This window comes from Triticum aestivum, chromosome 1D (assembly GCF_018294505.1).
Source record: "Triticum aestivum cultivar Chinese Spring chromosome 1D, IWGSC CS RefSeq v2.1, whole genome shotgun sequence".
NCBI lineage: Eukaryota > Viridiplantae > Streptophyta > Magnoliopsida > Poales > Poaceae > Triticum > Triticum aestivum.
The window spans coordinates 202,083,418-202,107,106 of record NC_057796.1 but is presented as its reverse complement, the minus strand read 5'-3'; the positions used below and the strand labels follow the sequence as shown (position 1 = coordinate 202,107,106).

Sequence of the window (23,689 nt, the reverse complement as noted above, 5' to 3'; positions counted from 1 at the left end):
CCGAATTGGGTAGGGGGCCGCCCCCCTTTCCTTCCTCCTTCCTCCCCCTTCCTTCTTCTCCTAGTCCAACTAGGGAAGGGGAGGGGGAATCCTACTCCCGATGGGAGTAGGACTCCTCCAGGGCGCGCCATAGAGGGCCGGCCCTCCCCCCTCCTCCACTCCTTTATATACGGGGAGGGGGCACCCCATAGACACACAAGTTGATCATTGTCTTAGCCGTGTGCGCTGCCCCCCACCATAATCCACCTCGGTCATATCATCGTAGTGCTTAGGCGAAGCTCTGCGCCGGTAACTTCATCATCACCGTCATCACGCCATCGTGCTGACGAAGCTCTCCCTCGACACTCAGCTGGATCGAGAGTTCGTGGGACGTCACCGAACCGAACGTGTGCAGATCGCGGAGGTGCCGTACTTTCGGTGCTAGGATCGGTCGGATCGTGAAGACGTACGATTACATCAACCGCGTTGTCATAACGCTTCCGCTTACGGTCTATGAGGGTACGTGGACTACACTCTCCCCTCTCGTTGCTATGCATCACCATGATATATCTTGCGTGTGCGTAGGATTTTTTTTTGAAATTACTGCGTTCCCCAACAACGACGTCCCACACCCACGTCGAGCACGCGAATGTCTTCTTGTGGCCCCGCTCGTGTGTGCGGCTGTCCAGCCGGTCGATTATGCAGTTTTTGCTGAGCACCTTCTCGGCCCCCCGCAGCGACCAGAGCTACATGGGCATCTTCTCGATGACGACCCGGACATGCAACATGTAGTCATGGAGCGTGTTGTGGTCGTCCTTGTGCCACGACTTGATGACGAAGTGGACGCCGTCAACGGTGAGCGCGCTGAGGCGCACCGCTTTGTCGCGATGCGCGGGGAACTCGAAGTGAACCAGGAAGTCTTCTGGGTCGTGGCTGATCACCCGCAGCAGGTGGGGACGGGTGTGGAGCTGCGCGTCGATGGAGCCCTCCATTGACATCGGGCTGGCCACGTGGTTCTTGGTAGCTGCAGAGAGCACTACGAGGTGGCGACACAGCAGGGTGGTCTGGTGCTCCATGGTCGGGGACTCGATGAGGACGCTGTGGCTCGACCTCGACCGGCGGGAGGGGTCGGTGTGGTGCGCGTGCGCCATGGCGACGGGAGGCGAGGGGAAGCGCAACCACTCCCTAACGGGCCCCCTCCCAGCAGCAGGACCCGACCGCTCGGGGGCAGGGCCGCCGCCGCGCCGGTTGCGGGGGATCGAAGAGCACTCCTTGGCGAAATGGCCTGGCAGTTTGCACTTGATGCAGTGCAGGGGATCTCTATTGTCGATGCGGAGGTGATGAGGGTTGAGGCACCGGAGGCAGAGGCTCTTAAAGCGGTTTAAGAAGGCCCTGCGCCCCGGGTCAGCATTGAAGGCGGGGCGCCGGCCCGGGCGACGCGGGGGGTGGCCGCTACGGACCGGCGGGGATCTCACCGCGCGCCAGTCTTTACATGATCTGACCGCCGTCCATCCGTCGTCATTGCCCGAAGAGGAATGCTGCGAGGTGGGAGAAGGCACTACCACGATGAATTTAAGACGACCGTTCCCCAAAAAGGGAATCGCAGCAGAACCCGGCGTGGAAGGCCCTGCGGCCGGGCGGGAGTGCTCGCCCCGGAGCAGCAAACGCGGCGGAGAAGTAGGGTCAACCGTTGACGCGGCGGCCTGGAGCAGCTGGGGGACCAAAGCCCCGGACGGACCGGCGGATCTGGCCGTGCACGGCACGGACGCAGGCTGTCCGCAACCCGCGCTGTCCACCGAACAGGATGGGGAGCGCGAGCGGCTGCGGCTGGAGTGCCCCATGAGGGCTGGAGGGGCGGCGCTGCCCAGCGTCGAGGAGCTGGCCGCCGCGGCCGGAGTAGCACGCGGCGCGGGGACGGGGGAGGCTACTGTTAGCCACAGAGTCCCTTTGACGGACCTTCAGCAGCGAGCTACCAACCGCATGTATATCATAGCACACATAGCATTCATTACATAAGGTACACATCAAAGAAGGTTTACACACACCATACCATTTCTAGTAGTTCAGGGTACTTTACAGATCACATTCTACGTGACAAAAGACCAAACTACCGAGACGAACACATAGTATCATCATAGGCTAGCTGCAACTACTGTACTACCATACATATTACTAGCTCACACACCTGAGCTTAGCTAAGTTATCCATTCTCTCTAAAAGAACTAAGGTGGTGTTTGGTTCTCTAGTCCTATGACTTTTTCTAGTTCCTAGGACTTTTTGAAAAAGACTTTTAAGGAGGTGCTTCTAAGGACTTTTAGCAAAAAGTCCCAAAAAAGTCTCACCCTGTTTGGTTTGCTAGGGACTTCCCAACACAAAAAAATCCCTGGAACCAAACACCCCCTAAATATATCCACAAAAGTTCATAGCTCATTAGTTGCTGCAAAACAAAGTCTCCTGCTGCAACATTCAACGAGATGGAAGATCAAGGCTTGATTTCGACGACCAGAAGATGTAGGATCACACCGCAGACGGACTGATCTCCTACCATAGAAGTGAACTCACCAAACCGGGAAGAGCGGACCTGTACATCCTTCCTTTTCAGCATCAGGGATGCTGTTGTAGCGGTAGAGGTGGTTGGATAGCTCCCAGCTCCAATCTTCCTTTCTCGATACTTTCATCGGTGGCCACCGGTTGATCCTCACATAATGATCTCTGATTCTTCCATCACCGACAAAGCTTGTTATGATCGTGTACTCACACTCATGGCCACCCCAGACAGCGTCATGAGGATCTGCACTGTGGTAACCATCATGGTGGAAGTATCGTCGCATGGGTGGACCAGTGCGCTTCCAGGACGGATCGAGATTCCTCCAGTACTCTGGTGCTGCCTGTGATAGTAAAAGTAAAATATATCATGACTTTCCCCCATTAGTCAAGCAACTCTGGTGTTGCCTGTGATAGTAAAAGAAAAATATATCATGACTTTCCCCCATTAGTCAAGCAACCATACTCCATATATTTCATTTGAAAAGTGCACTATCAATTCTTTATTGGAAAACGGTATAGGGGCGGAGGGTCTAAGATATGTCGGGAGTTATTATGGATTTTACACTGCATATAACTGCATCCAGCAGATCCTCGGGCATCCAATTAACACCATGATATATTTTTGCCACATTTCATATACTTAACTTTAATTACCACCATGAAGATATATGCCTCAATCTTCCTCGGTGCGGTTGGAAGCTAAGACACCCGAAGAAACTAGAGAGATGCAGAAAGTTCTCATAATCCCAGCATTCCTCTCGGCATGGTTGACCACAACCAGTTGAACTCAAAACTAGCAAGTCAGTTATGCGGTAGGCTTAGCAGCCACTAGCATTAAGATGTGTAGTCATGTATAAACTCATACCTCAAAACATGCAAAAGGATGACAAATTGAGAAAACTTACAATAGTGAAACGATATTCCCATGCATGATCACAGAGATCCTCTTTTGTGATCCGATTCTGCGCAAGAAAATAAGTCACGATAATATAATATGTCTCGAGGACAATGATGAATTGAACATACTCATGTTTTCTCTATGTCAGAAGATTAAAAAAAAAACTGATAACAAAAAAGAATGCCCCCAGGTTCCAATGTTCAACATTAATTTACTCACACTATATGGAGCAAAAGAAGGAAAATAATATGGAATTATTGTGGAGGGGAAGCTAAAATAAGTAAACCTTAACAGCAGATTGTGATAGGCATTATTATCTTTTGGAGTGATTGTGGTAATAGTACTGCTAGCATATGAGAACAATTAATTATATTTCACTGTTGATCTATTGCATTCTTTTAACCCTAAGAGAAAATATTTCTGGAACTCACCCGTTTGCCATCCATGATGGCCATTGAATAGGTAGACAACTTTGATGCAGTACGGATCATTGTCAGACGAGGAATATGTGCCTTTCCGGCCATCAGTTCAGCACACTGCAAAAGAAACATTGGAATGGCCTTATATAAAAAGAGTATTTTTTGTCATAGGTTTTTCCCTCACACCTCTCTGCTCAATCAAGTCTCCCCAGTTTAAATTTGGAATTTCCTCTGATTTAAAAGAAAATAAAAGAAACTCATGTTTATCAAATTTGTTGGGCCTTGGTTAATTACATATGCTAATGGAGGGGTGTGATCAAGTTATTTTCATTTAAATTCATGGTGACGTGAACATGAGGCACTTACCTAGCGTTGACCTGATTGACCTTATTTTCATTGGTGGCCACGAAAAAATTCAAGAAAATTTAGAAACATTGGATTCCGATATACAAGATTTTCTGCATCTTCTTTGAGGGTCGGTTACCTCGAGATCCTGGGTGAAGTTCTTCAGTTGGTTGGCATGTCATGATCACTGCTGGACAACTGAATAACTTGCCAGGCAGGGTCTGCAGCAGTCTCCGCGCTTCCCACTTTGCAATCAATCCATGGAGACCATGAACCACCTAGCTTTCATGGTTACCGTTTGCTTAGGGTGTTGCGTTCTATACTTGTGTCCGTGGGGTGGGGGGGGGGGGGGGGTTGGATTGTTTTTTATTAGAAACACAGTACACGCAGACAAGCATGCTGAAAATACAGGAATAAATCCAAGAAAATGCAGCCATCTTTACCAAGTCTAGGACTTGAGACTCGAAGCACCGAAGCCGCATGTGCGGGTTCCACCACAAGGAACCAAATCATCAGGGTACTGTAGCTTCCCTGACATTCCTTCGTGATGTTAGAGGATCTCGTTCCCTGGCACCGTTGGTCCTCTTAGACTTGTGCACAACTTTTTTTTTCTGCCAACATATCTAAAGTTCTAAACGCAATGCTTTTGTGTTTGATCAATATAGCAAATACTAATAAAATGAATAACATTTCATGAAAGAATAAGTTGCATTATCCATATATACTGCAGAAAGAAAACACTAAGAACGCGCAGAACTTCGTTTGAAAACTAAGAAATTTAAAAGTACTTTCCAGAACTGAAAAATCCGGAAAAAAAGAGATCCAAACAAATTCAAAATTAAAACTAAAACATCACACTGAGAATCCAAAAGCAAAATTAAGATATGCTGTTTTTTCTCCTAAAATGTACTATTGTTTCTGACTTTTTTTCTTCCAAGCAACTATTTCTGAGATAAAGGGAACATGTTTATCCTTTGTACAAATGATACTCCCTCCATAAAGAAATATAAGAGCGTACTATATATTTTTGCAGCATGTGAACGTCATATTAAAAAAATATTTGCTCAAACTATAATGCCACATGAAGTTTGTCACATACTACGCCACATGTCGCGGACTCCCGTCTGATACCACACAAAGTCTGAAACCCCCATGCCTGAAATTCATCGAACAGGTGCAGCTCACATGGCACATCGCGCAAACCACGAATCATGCCATTGAGGCTGCAGCAGATGGCGAGGGAGGGCAAAGAGCGAGAGCCGAGGCGAGAGACCGGCGGGGCGGGAATCGGATGTACCTTGGGTGCCCAGAGGCGGTTGTCGGCGGCGACCCCGAACCAGGCGCGGGAGACCGCCGTGCATCGTGCGACGCTGCGCGCGTCCAGGAGCTCCACCACCAGCCCCATCACCTCCTGCCCCAGCACCTCCACGGGGTCGCTGCCGTCGCTCTCCCTCCTGCCCCGCCGCCACCGCCTCCTCCTCCCCCTCTTCCGCCTCTCCCACTCCTCCGCCTCCGCCATTTCCGCGCCGGTCGCTCGGCGCCGCGGGGGAAGTGAGTGAGCGATGAACGATGCACAGGTGGTGATCTACTCAGCTGAACCGGTGGGGCCGTGCCGGCGGCGTTTAGTACGTTGCTGTTTTAGGCAGGCGCCCGCGTCCCGGCTTTATCGGCGATGGACGGCCGGATAAGGGCGCGACCTCCACGGAGCAGCAGTCAGTGGCTGGTGCAGAGCCCCGGCTCAGCTATGTGGCGGCTAGCGTGTCAAACAGGCCACGTCAGAGCTTTGCATGCTGCGCCGTTGTCGATCTGTGGAGATGTGCGGTGGATCTTTCGCGGAAACCTTAACTCGCAAGTCACAAGTCAGGATGGTTGTTCTGAGGTAAGGGGGTCTTCATGCCAAAAGCTTAACTCGGATTCAAAAAAAAAAGGCTTAACTCGGAAGTCAGGGAAGATTCTTCTAGAGCATATATTGGATACTTCCAAACTTCTCACATACTTCTTCAGCTTCTAGAAATGCTACCGAAACTTCTTCCATGGATCCATTCGGGCTCCACAACAGAGCTCTTTTATCGTACCCCTCGATAAGGTGAGCCGTCATGAAGATAAATGTCTAGATATATACTCCCTTTGTTTTATAATGTAGTGCACATAGATTTTTTGAATATCAAACCTTACAAACTTTGATCAAATTTATAGAAAAGAACTAATTATATTTACAATACCAATTATATGAAATATGCAACTCATCTTATGATGAATCTAATGATATGTGTTTGGCATTCTAAATATAAATATTTTTCTTTATAAAGCTGGTCAAAATTTATGAGGTTTGACTTTTTAAAAATCTATATACGCTACATTATGGAACGGAGGGAGTATATTAGAATAAATTCGCCGAGTGGATTACCAAAACCACTACATATTGGGCTATGCTAACTGATTGGTACCACTTTCTCGACACCTCAAAGCGAACCACCATTTTTCGTCTAATGAGTAACAAACAACACTGATGATTGTTTGAGTTTACGAAAACAGCGAATCTGACATGTATGGCTCACCTGTTAGGCTGACGTGGCGCGCATCATTAGACGAAGTCAAGTCATTGACTTTTTAGGTCAGGCACGGCCACCCCTCCTTCTCACCCTTAACTTCTTCCCTTTCCCGCGCTCGAGCATTTCTAGGGTGACATCAGGAGGTGAATGCAGCCATGCCCCCAGCGGTGACAATGCTGGATCCGTCGGCGGCGGTGGCGACTCCCGCAAGCGCCCTCAGTTCAGAAAGATAGGACTATTTGGTCCCGGCCTCGACGGCGGTTGCGACCTAGATTCTAAATCTGTGAAGGAGAAGGCATCGTCATCGCCATGCAGAATGCACAAGGCTTGTGCGGCAACGACATAGGGTCGATTGGGCATCAATGATTGGCCCCAATCATCGCTGGAAACTTGGTACATATCTTCCCTTTCTGTTCACACTGGTATGAAGGCTAGGGCTACTGGATTTGAATTATTTGAATATTAGTGTTACTGGATTTGAATGCACTGCTGCTGGGTTTGAAATCTGCATAGATTTAGTTTCTGTTCGTACTGTAGGTTAGGACATATTTGGAAATTTACATCCAGTTTGATGGCAAAAAAAATCCATACACACCAAGATGGCCCAGAAAGATGTCACATATATGACTTTGAAGTCGATAATGCTGCGAAATGGTTATGGACCGTCTGATTCTCTGTATTATGTGAGAGGGGAAGGGATGGGGTTAGAAGGGTTGGCTCTGTTGGACAACATTATGAAGGTGGACGCAATGATTATGAAGTATGAGCCCACACAAATTCTGTATTTGACTGCTATGAAAGGCAAGAGACAACAACCACTAATTATTTCTCTCATCAAGAAAACAATAGAGATTGAGCAAGGCCCATGTTAGTATGTCACATTGAAGTTGTAGATGATTCTGAAATAATGTGGACCCCCTGCTGTGTTTGTTGTTAATGATGTAGTTGTTTCTCACAAAACATTTGATGATTATGTTGGATCATCCAATTTGCTTGGCACACAACCGAGTGTTAAATTTCTGCCAGTGAGATCAATGCCTCCTCTAGTTGATGAGTGGAACATTCTTACTCAGCAGAGTATGCAGAACTATTGTTAGAGCCAAATGTAGCAGTGCAACCCGAGCACATAATTAACACTCAAATAAGTGTGAAATATGCAGATGTTCAGTTTGATGAGGAAGAGGAGCATCATCTTGATGAAGAGAACGAGAATGTTGGTGAAGAGGAAGAGAATGGTGTTGAAGAGTAAGAGGAATGGATTCAGTTGATGATGATGAGGATGTTGCTAATGAGGACAACTCATAGAAATAAGCTGATGATTCAGAGGAAGATTATGTAGAAGAAGAAGAGTACAATGCAACAGGTGGATAATAAGCAAAGGAAACTGAGCTTTCATAAACAATAGCTCACATTAAGAGGAAGAGAGAGAAGGCCCTCAAGAATAAACATTGTGAGGGTGACACGTGGCCTGCATACATTTTATGATGTTCCAGATGAAGAAGAAGATGTAGCTGAGGGACCAGAGCAACGAGAGCCCAAGCTTGCTCTCAAGAAGGAAAAGAGGTCAGTGTGAACAACCAGGTCCCACTCAGGACCATCGTCAAGTGGTCAAGAGAACTAATTTCCATCTTTAGAAGAGGAAATGGACATATGGTGGTTGGATGAAGAAGATGAAGATGGCAATGAGCCTATGTCACATTTAGCAAAGCTAACAAGCAACCTCCAAGAATTTGGTATGTGATGCGTTCATTTTGCATCACAATTTTAGAGGATAAATATTCTACTTTCATGACTTTTCAACCGTCTTTGCATTAATTTAATTATGGTTTACCTTAAAATGCAGACAAATGAAGATTTAATTCCCGGAGATGTTGTTAGGATGGAAATTGGACCTTTGTGCAGAAAGTGCACCCTAGATCCCCAAAATAGTAAAATAAAAGTAGTTCTCAGAGATTTGGACCAGATGAGGCCAAGGGCGAAAAGGAGGTAGTCGGGTGGGCCGGGGGGGGGGGGGCTAGGGGCCCGCCCCAGGGCGCCTACAGGTGGCACCTAGGGTCCATGCGCCCCCTGATAACCTCCCAAACCTTTTTAGGTCCACCCCAGGAGTTTTGATGATATCCATTTTTTGTTGATTTTTTCCGCCGCCGTTGCAAGGTGGAAACCTAGTTCTTTTTCTGGAGGGCTGTTTTTGGCCCGATCTGCCCCTCCAGCGGGGGTAATTTGAAGCCATCATCATCACAAACTTCAGAACATCAAGTGGATCATCTTCATCCAAGCCATCTTCTCCATCTGCACCATCATCTCCATTCCCATCTCACCAACGTTTGTACCAATCATTTGTAGTTTGATCACATGTTGCACTTGTTGTTGACAATTGCTATCCTAGTAGTTGATGCCTTGTGTTTCATTGGTGAAAGATCATTACTTCCGAATTGTTATAATTATCATTATGTGACGCCCCCGATTTGATCGCACACTAATCATACACGCAATGTGTACGGTCAAGATCAGGGACTCACGGGAAGATATCACAACACAACTCTAGACACAAATAAGATAATACAAGCTTTATATTACAAGTTAGGGGCCTCGAGGGTTCGAATACAAAAGCTCGAAACACAAGAGAGTTAGTGGAAGCAACAATATCTGAGTACAGACATAAATTAAACAAGTTTTGCCTTCAGAAGGCCAGCACAAACATCAACGATCGAAGAGGCAAGGCCTCCTGCCTGGGACCTCCTAACTACTCCTGGTCGTCGACGGTCTCCACGTAGTAGTAGGCACCCTCCGGGTAGTAGTAGTAGCCAACGGGAGTGGCATCTGGCTCCTGGGCTCCACCATCTGACCGCAGCAAACCGGATATAGGGGAAAAGAGGTAGCGAAGCAATCATGAGTACTCATCCAAAGTACTCGCAAGACTTACGTCAGAACTACACTAAGTATGAATCAGTATAAAAGGAATTGGTTGTATGTGTGGACTGAACTGCGGAATGCCAGAAGAGATGGGAAAAGTCTAGCCTATCGAAGACTAGCATCTTCAAGCATTCAGAAGAGTACATAATAGCAGTTTATAATTAACAAACATGTTGCAGTAATAACGCCCAGAGATCCTTCCTCGACTCCATGCGAGAAAGCAATCCCGGAGCCACATATCCATCACATATCTCAAGTATCCATTTCTAGTTGTAATAGATCAGGATACAAGTCTGGATGTCCGTTACCGTGGACACGACTATTCGAATAGATAATCTTCCCTGCAGGGGTGCACCACATTTCCCAACACGCTTGATTACTCTGGACGGACACACTTTCCCGGGTCAATGTCTACCTAGGCTCAGCAGAGAGGTCCCCGCCGGTCTACATCCTAAGCGCTCCGGGGTCTTGGGCCCATCGCCCATTGCACTCCAGGTTGTTGCTGAAGGAAATATGCCCTAGAGGCAATAATAAAGTTGTTATTTATATTTCCTTATATCATGATAAATGTTTATTATTCATGCTAGATTTGTATTAACCAAAAACTTAGTACATGTGTGAATACATAGACAAAGAGAGTGTCACTAGTATGCCTCTACTTGACTAGCTCGTTGCATCAAAGATGTTAAGTTTCCTAGCCATAGACATGAGTTGTCATTTGATTAACGGGATCACATCATTAGAGAATGATGTGATTGACTTGAACCATTCCGTTAGCTTAGCACTTGATCGTTTAGTATGTTGCTATTGCTTTCTTCATGACTTATACATGTTCCTATGACTCTGAGATTATGCAACTCCTGAATACCGGAGGAACACTTAGTGTGCTACCAAACGTCACAACGTAACTGGGTGATTATAAAGGTGCTCTACAGGTGTCTCCGATGGTACTTGTTGAGTTGGCATAGATCGAGATTAGGATTTTTCACTCCGATTGTCGGAGAGGTATCTCTCGGCCCTCTCGGTAATGCACATCACTATAAGCCTTGCAAACAATGTGACTAATGAGTTAGTTACGGGATGATGCATTACGGAATGAGTAAAGAGACTTGCCGGTAACGAGATTGAACTAGGTATTGAGATACCGACGATCGAATCTCGGGCAAGTAACATACCGATGACAAAGGGAACAACGTATATTGTTATGCGGTTTGACCAATAAAGATCTTCGTAGAATATGTAGGAACCAATATGAGCATCCAGGTTCCGCTATTGGTTATTGACCAGAGATGAGTCTCGGTCATGTCTACATAGTTCTCGAACCCGTAGGGTCCGCACGCTTAAGTTCGGTGACGATCGGTATTATGAGTTTATGTGTTTTGATGTACCGAAGATAGTTTGGAGTCCTGGATATGATCACGGACATGACGAGGAGTCTCGAAATGGTCGAGACATAAAGATTGATATATTGGATGACTATGTTTGGACATCGGAAAGGTTTGGAGAGAGTTCGGGCATATACCGGAGTACCGGGGGGTTACCGGAACCCCCCGGGAAGTATATGGACCCTAATGGGCTTTAGTGGAGAGAGAGAGAGGGGCAGCCAGGGCAGGCCGCGTGCCCCTCCGCCTCTGGTCCGAATTTGACTAAGAAGGGGGGGGGGCGGGCCCCCCCTTTCCTTCCTCCCTCTCTCCCCCTTCCTTCTCTCCTAGTCCAACTAGGGAAGGGGGGAATCCTACTCCCGGTGGGAGTAGGACTCCTCGAGGGCGCGCCATAGAGGGCCAGCCCTCCCCCCTCCTCCACTCCTTTATATACGGGGGAGGGGGCACCCCATAGACACAGAAGTTGATCATTGATCTCTTAGCCGTGTGCGGTGCCCCCCTCCACCATAATCCACCTCGGTCATATCGTTGCAGCGCTTAGGCGAAGCCCTGCGCCGGTAGCTTCATCATCACCGTCATCACGCCATCGTGCTGACGAAGCTCTCCGTCGACACAAAGCTGGATCAAGAGTTCGTGGGATGTCACCGAGCCGAACGTGTGCAGATCGCCGAGGTGCCATACTTTCGGTAATAGGATCGGCCGGATCGTGAAGACGTACGACTACATCAACCGCGTTGTCATAACGCTTCCACTTACGGTTTACGAGGGTATGTGGACTACACTCTCCCCTCTCGTTGCTATGCATCACCATGATCTTGCGTGTGCGTAGGAATTTTTTGAAATTACTACGTTCCCCAACAGTGGCATCTTTTATGCATCTTATTTTGCTTAGTTCGGTGGTAGCATTATAAGATGATCTCTCACTAAATTTCAAGGTACAAGTGTCCCTGAGTATGCACCGTTGCGAAAGTTCGTCGTGCTAAGACACCACGTGACGATCGGGTGTGATAAGCTCTACGTTCACATACAACGGGTCCAAGCCAGTTTTGCACACGCAGAATACTCTGGTTAAACTTGATGATCCTAGCATATGCAGATATGGCCTCGGAACACTTAGACCGAAAGGTCAAACGTGAATCATATAGTAGATTTGATCAACATAGTGATGTTCACCATTGAAAACTACTCCATCTCACGTGATGATCGGACATGGTTTAGTTGATTTGGATCGCGTGATCATTTAGATGACTCGAGGGATGTCTATCTAAGTGGGAGTTCTTAAGTAATATGATTAATTAAACTTTAATTTATCATGAACTTAGTCGTGATAGTATTTGCATAACTATGTTGTAGATCAATAGCTTGCGATGTAGCTCCCCGTTTATTTTTTTATATGTTCCTAGAGAAAAATAAGTTGAAAGATGATAGTAGCAATGATGCGGACTTAGTCCGTGATCTGAGGATTGTACTCATTGCTACATAGAAAAATTATGTCCTTGATGCACCGCTAGGTGACGGACCTATTGCAGGAGCAGATGCATACGTTATGAACGTTTGACAAAAGCCCGGTATGATGACTGCTACCTCTTGAGCACTACGTTGGTTTTCCCTTGAAGAGGAAAGGGTGATGCAGTAAAGTAGAGTAAGTATTTCCCTTAGTTATTGAGAACCAAGGTATCAATCTAGTAGGAGACCACGCTCAAGTCCCACGCACCTACACAAACAAATAAGAACCTCGCAACCAATGTGATAAAGGGGTTGTCAATCCCTTCACGGTCACTTACGAGAGTGAGATCTGATAGATATGATAAGATAATATTTTTGGTATTTTTATGATAAAGAGTAAAAGTAAAGATTGCAAAGATAAACGGCGCCAAAAATAGATAGTTGACGGGAGATTAATATGATGGAAAATAGACCCGGGGGCCATAGGTTTCACTAGTGGCTTCTCTCAAGAGCATAAGTATTACGGTGGGTAAACGAATTACTGCCGAGCAATTGATAGAACTGAGCATAGTTATGAGAATATCTAGGTATAATCATGTATATAGGCATCACGTCCGTGACAAGTAGACCGACTCCTGCCTGCATCTACTACTATTACTCCACACATTGACCGCTATCCAGCATGCATCTAGAGTATTAAGTTCATAAGAACGGAGTAACGCTTTAAGCAAGATGACATGATGTAGAGGGGTAAACTCATGCAATATGATATAAACCCCATCTTTTTATCCTCGATGGCAATAATACAATACGTGTCGTTTCCCCACTGTCACTGGGATCGAGCACCGCAAGATTGAACCCAAAGCTAAGCACTTCTCCCATTGCAAGAAAGATCAATCTAGTAGGCCAAACCAAACTAATAATTCGAAGAGACTTGCAAAGATAACAAATCATACATAAAAGAATTCAGAGGAGATTCAAATATTGTTCATAGATAATCTTGATCATAAACCCACAATTCATCGGATCTCGACAAACACACCGCAAAAAAGAATTACATCGAATAGATCTCCAAGAGAATCGAGGAGAACTTTGTATTGAGATCCAAAGAGAGAGAAGAAGTCATCTAGCTAATAACTATGGACCCGAAGGTCTGAGGTAAACTACTCACACATCCTCGGAGAGGCTATGATGTTGATGTAGAAGCCCTCCGTGATCAATGCCCCCTCCGGCGGAGCGCCGGAAAAGGCCCCAAGATGGGATCTCACGGGTACAGAGAGTTGCGGCGGTGGAAATAGGGTTTTGGATCCGTATCTGATGTTTCCAGGGTATATGAGTATATATATAGGCGAAGGAGGTTGGTCAGGAGAGCTACAAGGGGCCCACGAGGGTGGGGGCGCGCCCAGGGGGGCAGGCGCGCCTTCCTGCCTCGTGGCCTCCTCGTTCGTCTCTTGACGTCCACTCCAATTCCTCTGGATCACGTTTGTTCCAAAAATCACGTTCCCGAAGGTTTCATTCCGTTTGGACTCCGTTTGATATCCTTTTCCTTCGAAACACTGAAATAGGCAAAAAAATAGCAATTTGGGCTGGGCCTCCGGTTAATAGGTTAGTCCCAAAAATAATATAAAAGTGTATAATAAAGCCCATTAAACATCCAAAACAGAATATATATTAGCATGGAACAATAAAAAATTATAGATACGTTGGAGACGTATCAAGCATCCCCAAGCTTAATTCCTGCTCGTCCTCGAGTAGGTAAATGATAAAAACAGAATTTTTGATGTGGAATGCTACTTAGCATAATTTTCAATGTAGTTCTCTTAATTGTGGTATGAATATTCAGATCCGAAAGATTCAAGATAAAAGTTTAATATTGACATAAAAGTAATAATACTTCAAGCATACTAACTAAGCAATTATGTCTTCTGAAAATAACATGGGCAAAGAAAGTTCATCCCTACAAAATCATATAGTTTGGTCAGGCTCCATTTTCGTCACACAAGAATGCTCTCATCATGCACAACCCCGATGACAAGCCAAGTAATTGTTTCATACTTTAGTAATCTCAAACTTTTTCAACTTTCACGCAATATATGAGCGTGAGCCATGCATATATCATTATGGGTGGAATAGAATATGATGATAGGGGTTATGTGGAGAAGACAAAAAAGGAGAAAGTCTCACATTGACGCGGCTAATCAACGAGCTAGGGAGATGCCCATCAATTGATGTCATGCAAGGAGTAGGGATTGCCATGCAACGGATGCACTAGAGCTATAAATGTATGAAAGCTCAACAAAAGAAACTAAGTGGGTGTGCATCCAACTTGCTTGCTCACGAAGACCTAGGGCATTTGAGGAAGCCCATTGTTGGAATATACAAGCCAAGTTCTATAATGAAAAATTCCCACTAGTATATGAAAGTGACAAAACAAGAGACTCTCTATCATAAAGATCATGGTGCTACTTTGAAGCACAAGTGTGAAAAAAGGATAGTAGCATTGCCCCTTTTTATTTTTTTTATTTTTTTATTTTTTTGGACCTTTTTTTGTCTTTCTCTTTTTTTTTATTTGGGACAATGCTCTATGAATGATGATCATCACACTTCTATTTATTTACAACTCAATGGTTACAACTCGATACTAGAACAAAGTATGACTCTATATGAATGCCTCCGGTGGTGTACCGGGATGGGCAATGAATCAAGAGTGACATGTATGAAATAATATGCATGGTGGCTTTGCCACAAATACGATGTCAACTACATGATCATGCAAGGCAATATGACAATGATGAAGCGTGTCATGATAAACGGAACGGTGGAAAGTTGCATGGCAATATATCTCGGAATGGCTATGGAAATGCCATAATAGGTAGGTATGGTGGCTGTTTTGAGGAAGATATAAGGAGGTTTATGTGTGATAGAGCGTATCGTATCACGGGGTTTGGATGCACCGACGAAGTTTGCACCAACTCTCAAGGTGAGAAAGGGCAATGCACGGTACGGAAGAGGCTAGCAATGATGGAAGGGTGAGAGTGCGTATAATCCATGGACTCAATATTAGTCATAAAGAACTCACATACTTATTGCAAAAATCTACAAGTCATCAAAAACCAAGCACTACGCGCATGCTCCTAGGTGATAGATTGGTAGGAAAAGACCATCGCTCGTCCCCGACCGCCACTCATAAGGAGGACAATCAAAGAACACCTCATGTTTCAAATTTGTTACACAACGTTTACCATACGTGCATGCTACGGGACTTACAAACTTCAACACAAGTATTTCTCAAATTCACAACTACTCAACTAGCATGACTCTAATATCAACATCTTCATATCTCAAAACAATTATCAAGCATCAAACTTCTCATAGTATTCAACACACTCATAAGAAAAATTCTTTACTAGTCTTGGATGCCTATCATATTAGGACTAATTTTATGATTAAAGCAAATTACCATGCTGTTTTGTAGGACTCTCAAAATAATATAAGTGAAGCATGAGAGATCAATAATTTCTATAAAATAAACCACCACCGTGCTCTAAAAGATATAAGTGAAGCACTAGAGCAAAAACTATATAGCTCAAAAGATATAAGTGAAGCACATAGAGTATTCTAATAAATTCCGAATCATGTATGTCTCTCTCAAAAGTGTATTCAGCGAGGATGATTGTGGTAAACTAAAAAAACAAAGACTCAAATCATACAAGACGCTCCAAGCAAAACACATATCATGTGGTGAATAAAAATATAGCATCAAGTAAAGTTACCGATGGACGAAGACGAAAGAGGGGATGCCCTCCGGGGCATCCCCAAGCTTAGGCTTTTGGTTATCCTTGAATTTTACCTTGGGGTACCTTGGGAACCCCCAAGCTTAGGCTCTTGCCAATCCTTGTTCCATAATCCATCAAATCTTTACCCAAAACTTGAAAACTTCACAACACAAAACTCAACAGAAAATCTCATGAGCTCCGTTAGCGAAAGAAAACAAAACACCACTTCAAGGTACTGTATTGAACTCATTCTTTGTTTATATTGGTGTTAAAACCACTGTATTCCAACTTATCTATGGTTTATAAACTCTATTACTAACCATAGACTCATCAAAATAAGCAAACAACACACGGAAAACAGAATCTGTCAAAAACAGAACAGTCTGTAGTAATCTGGGTCTAACGCAAACTTCTGTAACTCCGAAAATTCTGATAAAATAGGAAATCCTAAATAATTTTTTTGTTGATCTACTTCAATTGGAATCAGTATTTTATCACGTTCTGGTGATTTAAACAATTGTTTTCGTGAACAGAAAGTTTCTGACTTTTTCAGCAAGATCAAATAACTATCATCCAAGAAGATCCTATAGGTTTTACTTGGCACAAACACTAATTAAAACATAAAAACAAATCTAACCAGAGGCTAGATCATATATTTATTCCTAAATAGGAGCAAAAAGCAAAAAAACTAAAATAAAATTGGGTTGCCTCCCAACAAGTGTTATCGTTTAACGCCCCTAGCTAGGCATTGAGATTTCGATGATGCTCACATAAAAGATAGTAATTGAAAGACAAAGAGAGCATCATAAAACATGTGAAAACCACATCTAAGTCTAACATACTTCCTATGCATAGGCATCTTATAGGCAAACAAATTATCAAGGCAAGCAAAAATTAGCTTATGCAAGGAAGCGGAAAGAAACAATAGCAATCTCAACATAACGAGAGGTAATTTAGTAACATGGAAATTTCTACAACCATATTTTCCTCTCTCATAATAATTACATGTAGGATCATAATCAAATTCAACAATATAGCTATCACATACAATATTCTCAACATGATCCACATGCATGCAAAGTTGACACTCTTCCAAAATAGTTTGATTAACTAAAGTCATGACCTCTCCAAACCCACTTTTATCAAAAATACCATAAGTTTGAACATTCTACAAATATGTGGGATCTAAAGTTGACACTCTTCCAAACTGAAAGATCTGAATGTCGCCTAGAGGGCGGAGGGTGAATAGGCGCTTTAAAATAATTACGGTTGAGGCTTGAACAAATGCGGAATAAACCTAGCGGTTAATTTATCAAGCACAAAACCTACAACAACCAGGCTCACCTATGTGCACCAACAACTTATGCTAAGCAAGAAAAACTACTTAGGTGATAGCAAGATATATGACAAGAAACAATATGGCTATCACAAGGTAAAGTGCATAAGTAAAGGGCTCGGGTAAGAGATAACCGAGGCACGCGGAGACGACGATGTATCCCGAAGTTCACACCCTTGCGGATGCTAATCTCCGTTTGGAGCGGTGTGGAGGCACAATGCTCCCCAAGAAGCCACTAGGGCCACCGTAATCTCCTCACGCCCTCGCACAATGCAAGATGCCGTGATTCCACTAAGGGACCCTTGAGGGCGGTCACCGAACCCGTACAAATGGCAACCCTTGGGGGCGGTCACCGAACCCGTACACTTTGGCAACCCTTGGGGGCGGTCACCGGAACCCGTCAAATTGCTCGGGGCGATCTCCACAACCTAATTGGAGACCCCGACGCTTGCTCGGAGCTTTACACCACAATGATTGAGCTCCGAACACCACCAACCGTCTAGGGCGCCCAAGCACCCAAGAGGAACAAGCTCAAGGGTACCAAGCACCCAAGAGTAATAAGCTTCTCAACTTGTAACTTCCACGTATCACCGTGGAGAACTCAAACCGATGCACCAAATGCAATGGCAAGGGCACACGGAGTGCCCAAGTCCTTCTCTCTCAAATCCCACCGAAGCAACTAATGCTAGGGAGGAAAATGAGAGGAAGAACAAGAAGGAGAACACCAAGAACTCCAAGATATAGATCCAAGGGGTTCCCCTCACATAGAGGAGAAAGTGATTGGTGGAAATGTGGATCTAGATCTCCTCTCTCTTTTCCCTCAAAAACTAGCAAGAATCTATGGAGGGATTGAGAGTTAGCAAGCTCGAAGAAGGTCAACAATGGGGGAAGAACACGAGCTCAACGGATGAGGTTCATTGGGGAAGAAGACCCCCTTTTATAGGAAGGGGAAAATCCAACCGTTATGTGCTCAGCCCGCACACGAGCGGTACTACCGCTCGGGCGGAAGAAGCAAGGAAACAGATCAACAAAACATGAACCTTGGGGCGGTAGTACCGCTTATAAGCGGTACTACCGCACACCACAGCGGTACATCCGCTCGGCCGGAGCGGTACTACCGCTTATAGGCGGAACTACCGTGCCTTACTGCCGCGCGACTACCGCTGAACCCGACACGAAAAGAGCAGACCCAAAATCGAGGTGGTAGTAGAGCGGTACTGGAGCGGTACTACCGCTTGACGCTACAAGAGGTACTACCGCTGCCGCCGCGGTACTACCGCTTGACGCTACAAGCGGTACTACCGCTGCCACCGCGGTACTACTGCAGGGAGAAAAACAGAACTGCCAAAACTTCTTCATATGAGCTCCGAATTGAGCAAACTCAAGCTTGTTGGATAGAGGAAGACGAGTAGCATCAAAACATCATAGAAGATGTGAGTGAACTCCGTTTTCGATGAACTCGAGCTTGTCATCAAGATGACCATAAGCTCCAAAACTCACAAAGAGAAGAACCAATAAAGATGATGCAAGGATGCAATGGTTTGAGCTCTCTATGAATGATACGATCAAGCTACTCATCGAGAGCCCCCCTTGATAGTACGGCAATCGATCCTATAACCCGGTCTCCCAACTACCATCACGAGACCGGTAAAATAGAAAAACCTATCAAGGGCAAACCTTTGCCTTGGACATGGTCCACTTGAGCTAGATGATGACGATCTTGACTCCCTCAAGTTGGACCACCTTCTTTGGTTGCGTTGGCTCGATGAAGACTAGTTGATTGCTCCCCCATACTCCACTATGGGTGAGCCACTCTTCCGCACATCTTCACAAGTCCATTGTCACCACAATGGACGGCAAGCTTCAAGCATCTGATCTCTTCATGATGCTTCACTTGAACTTGCACACCGCAACATCTTCACAAGTCCATTGTCACCACAATGGACGGCAAGCTTCAAGCATTCGATCTCTTTCATGATGCTTCACTTGAACTTGCACACCGCAACCTGACCCCACAAAGAACTCTCACGAAGATCATGGGTTAGTACACAAAGCGTAATTGACAATGCTTACCACACCATGGGATCGCTTGATCCCTCTCGGTACATCTTCTACGCTTTGTGAGTTGACCAAGTTGATTCACTCTTGACTTAGTCTTGATCAACCTTGAATTTTTTCAACTCTCTTCTTTTGGATGATGTCTTGATGATATACATGAATGATCACACAATCTTCTTCTCCAAGACATGCTTGCAATAAGCTCAACTCTCACATGACCAATCTTTGGATAATTCCTTAATAACACCTTGATCACCACATAAACTCCTTGAAACCAACACATGAACTTCAAGAAATGCCTATGGACAAATCCTTCAAATATAACTCAAGGCAACCATTAGTCCATAGAGATTGTCATCAATTACCAAAACCAAACATGGGGGCACCGCATGTTCTTTCACAAACCCACTTTCAATAATATTGCAAACACTATTATCAATCTCATATTCATCATGGGTTTAAATAAATTTTCAAGATCAAAAGAAGAATCACCCCAATCATGACCATTGCAACAAATAGTAGACATAGAAAAACTAGCATCCCCAAGCTTAGGGTTTTGCATATTATTAGCACAATTGACATCAAGAGAATTTATAGTAAAATCATTGCAATCATGATTTTCATCAAAGTAACTATCAAGTATGGGTGAAATAGCAACGATCTCATGTTTAACATAAGGAACTATAGCAAATTCATCTTTATAAATATTGGCATCATGGCCACAAGAATAGCAAGCATCATGTTCATCAAGGGATATTTCAATCAAATCATCGGAATCATAATTATCTATAGATTCATGCATATCATTATTTTCTTCCTCCATAGACTCCTGCAAAATATTAGCCTCTTCTTGGACAGCGGAGGAGTCCTCAATATATGGTTTAACATAGGCATTGGAAGCATAATTATCATAACAATATTTAAGTATGGCAAAATTTTCAGATTTGTAAAGAGTAGCATCATACGTTTCAATCAAAGAAGCAATTTCGTAAGCACCCTTAAAAGCAACAAATTCTTCAATTTGTTGAACATCATAGTAATTATAAACACCCTTAGCATACGAAGATACGATTCCATTATCACTAAACTCACATTGGTAGGGAAGGTGTTTCTTAAGGTTTTCAGAGCAACAAGTAATATCATAAATTTCACAAAGATTCCAAGCATAACACATCAATCTGTTTATTTGATCCCATAAGAGTCTCCCTTTTTCAAACAAACGGTGACGCACAAAATGAGCATGCTCATCTAAAGATTTCCCATCAACTAGGCTAGAAATGAGCATGCACAAAATGACGCACAAAATGAGCACGCACAAAATGAAGATGATCCAAGTAGAACACTTTAAGTGGATCCATAACAATAGATTTTTAGCAAGCAAAGATGCAAGCAAATAGAAGGCACATGGTAACACAAGCAAACAATAGATCTGGCGAGTAAAAGACAAACGAAAAACAAGGCGAATAAAACGGCAAGGGTGAAGTGGGGGAGAGGAAAACGAGAGGCAAATGGCAAATAATGTAATGCGAGGGATAATAGTTTGTGATGGGTACTTGGTATGTCTTGACTTGTGCGTAGACTCCCCGGCAACGGTGCCAGAAATCCTTCTTGCTACCTCTTGAGCACTGCGTTGGTTTTCCCTTGAAGAGGAAAGGGTGATGCAGTAAAGTAGCGTAAGTATTTCCCTCAGTTTTTGAGAACCAAGGTATCAATCCAGTAGGAGACCACGCTCAAGTCCCACGCACCTACACAAACAAATAAGAACCTCGCAACCAACGCGATAAAGGGGTTGTCAATACCTTCACGGTCACTTACGAGAGTGAGATCTGATAGATATGATAAGATAATATTTTTGGTATTTTTATGACAAAGAGTAAAAGTAAAGATTGCAAAGATAAACGGCGCCAGAAATAGATAGTTGACGAGAGATTAATATGATGGAAAATAGACCCGGGGGCCATAGGTTTCACTAGTGGCTTCTCTCAAGAGCATAAGTATTACGGTGGGTAAATGAATTACTGTCGAGCAATTGATAGAATTGAGCATAGTTACGAGAATATCTAGGTATGATCATGTATATAGGCATCACGTCCGTGACAAGTAGACCGACTCCTGCCTGCATCTACTACTATTACTCCACACATCGACCGCTATCCAGCATGCATCTAGAGTATTAAGTTCATAAGAACGGTGTAACGCTTTAAGCAAGATGACATGATGTAGAGGGATAAACTCATGCAATATGATATAAACCCCATCTTTTGATCCTCGATGGCAACAATACAATACGTGTCGTTTCCCCTACTATCACTGGGATCGAGCACCGCAAGATTGAACCCAAAGCTAAGCACTTCTCCCATTGCAAGAAAGATCAATCTAGTAGGCCAAACCAAACTGATAATTTGAAGAGACTTGCAAAGATAACAAATCATACATAAAAGAATTCAGAGGAGATTCAAATATTGTTCATAGATAATCTTGATCATAAACCCACAATTCATCGGATCTCGACAAACACACCGCAAAAAAGAGTTACATCGAATAGATCTCCAAGAGAATCGAGGAGAACTTTGTATTGAGATCCAAAGAGAGAGAAGAAGCCATCTAGCTAATAACTATGGACCCGAAGGTCTGAGGTAAACTACTCACACATCATCGGAGAGGCTATGGTGTTGATGTAGAAGCCCTCCGTGATCAATGCCCCCTCCGGCGGAGCACCGGAAAAGGCCCCAAGATGGGATCTCACGGGTAAAGAGAGTTGCGGCAGTGGAAATAGGGTTTTGGCTCCGTATCTGATGTTTCCAGGGTATATGAGTATATATAGGCGAAGGAGGTCGGTCAGGAGAGCTACAAGGGGCCCACGAGGGTGGGGGCGCGCCCAGGGGGGCAGGCGCGCCTTCCTGCCTCGTGGCCTCCTCGTTCGTCTCTTGACGTCCACTCCAATTCCTCTGGATCACGTTTGTTCCAAAAATCACGTTCCCGAAGGTTTCATTCCGTTTGGACTCCGTTTGATATCCTTTTCCTTCAAAACACTGAAATAGGCAAAAAATAGCAATTTGGGCTGGGCCTCCGGTTAATAGGTTAGTCCCAAAAATAATATAAAAGTGTATAATAAAGCCCATTAAACATCCAAAACAGAATATATATTAGCATGGAACAATAAAAAATTATAGATACGTTGGAGACGTATCAATGACTACTTGATAGTTTAGTGCACCATGCTTTACGGCTTAGAACCGGGACTTCAAAAACGTTTTGAACGTCATGGAGCATATGAGATGTTCCAAGAGTTGAAATTGGTATTTCATACTCATGCCCGTGTCGAGAGGTATGAGACCTTTGACAGTACTTTTTCTACAAGATGGGGGAGAATAGCTCAACCAGTGAGCATGTGCTCAAATTGTCTGGGTACTACAATTGCTTGAATCAAGTGGGAGTTAATCTTCCAGATAAGATAGTAATTGACAAAGTTCTCTAGTCACTATCACCAAGTTACTAGAACTTCGTGATGAACTACAATATGCAAGGGATGACGAAAGTAATTCCCGAGCTCTTCACGATGCTGAAATCGGCGAAGGTAGAAATCAAGAAGTAGTATCAAGTGTTGATGGTTAACAAGACCACTAGTTTCAAATAGGGGCAAAGGGATAGCACGGGAACTTAAAGAAGAACAGCAAGCAAGTTGCTGCTCCCGTGAAGAAACCCAAAGCTAGACTTAAGCCTGAAACTGAGTGCTTCTACTGCAAGGGATTAGTCACTGGAAGCGGAACAACCCCAAATAATTGGCGGATAAGAAGGATGGCAAAGTGAACAAAAGTATATTTGATATACATGTTATTGATGTGTACTTTACTAGTGTTTATAGCAACCCCTCGGTATTTGATACTGGTTCAGTTGCTAAGAGTAGTAACTCGGAACGGGAGTTGCAAAATAAACAGAAACTAGTTATACGGGCGTGGTGATGATGTGTGTTGGAAGTGATTCCAAGGTTGATAAGATCACCATCGCACACTCCCTTTACCTTCGGGATTAGTGTTG

At 44.3% G+C, this 23,689-nt stretch overlaps 1 protein-coding gene across 1 annotated transcript; it reads right to left on the bottom strand.

The window, feature by feature from the left end:
• Window positions 1-2,003: 2,003 nt before the first annotated feature.
• LOC123180968 (uncharacterized) lies at window positions 2,004-5,939 on the bottom strand. Its single transcript, XM_044593170.1, has 4 exons — window positions 5,486-5,939; window positions 3,856-3,960; window positions 3,432-3,488; window positions 2,004-2,867 (listed from the first exon to the last, which is right to left on the bottom strand). The coding sequence occupies exons 1-4, from the start codon at window positions 5,705-5,707 to the stop codon at window positions 2,538-2,540; spliced, it is 714 nt and encodes a 237-aa protein (XP_044449105.1). The 5' UTR covers window positions 5,708-5,939; the 3' UTR covers window positions 2,004-2,537.
• Between the last annotated feature and the right edge of the window lie 17,750 nt (window positions 5,940-23,689).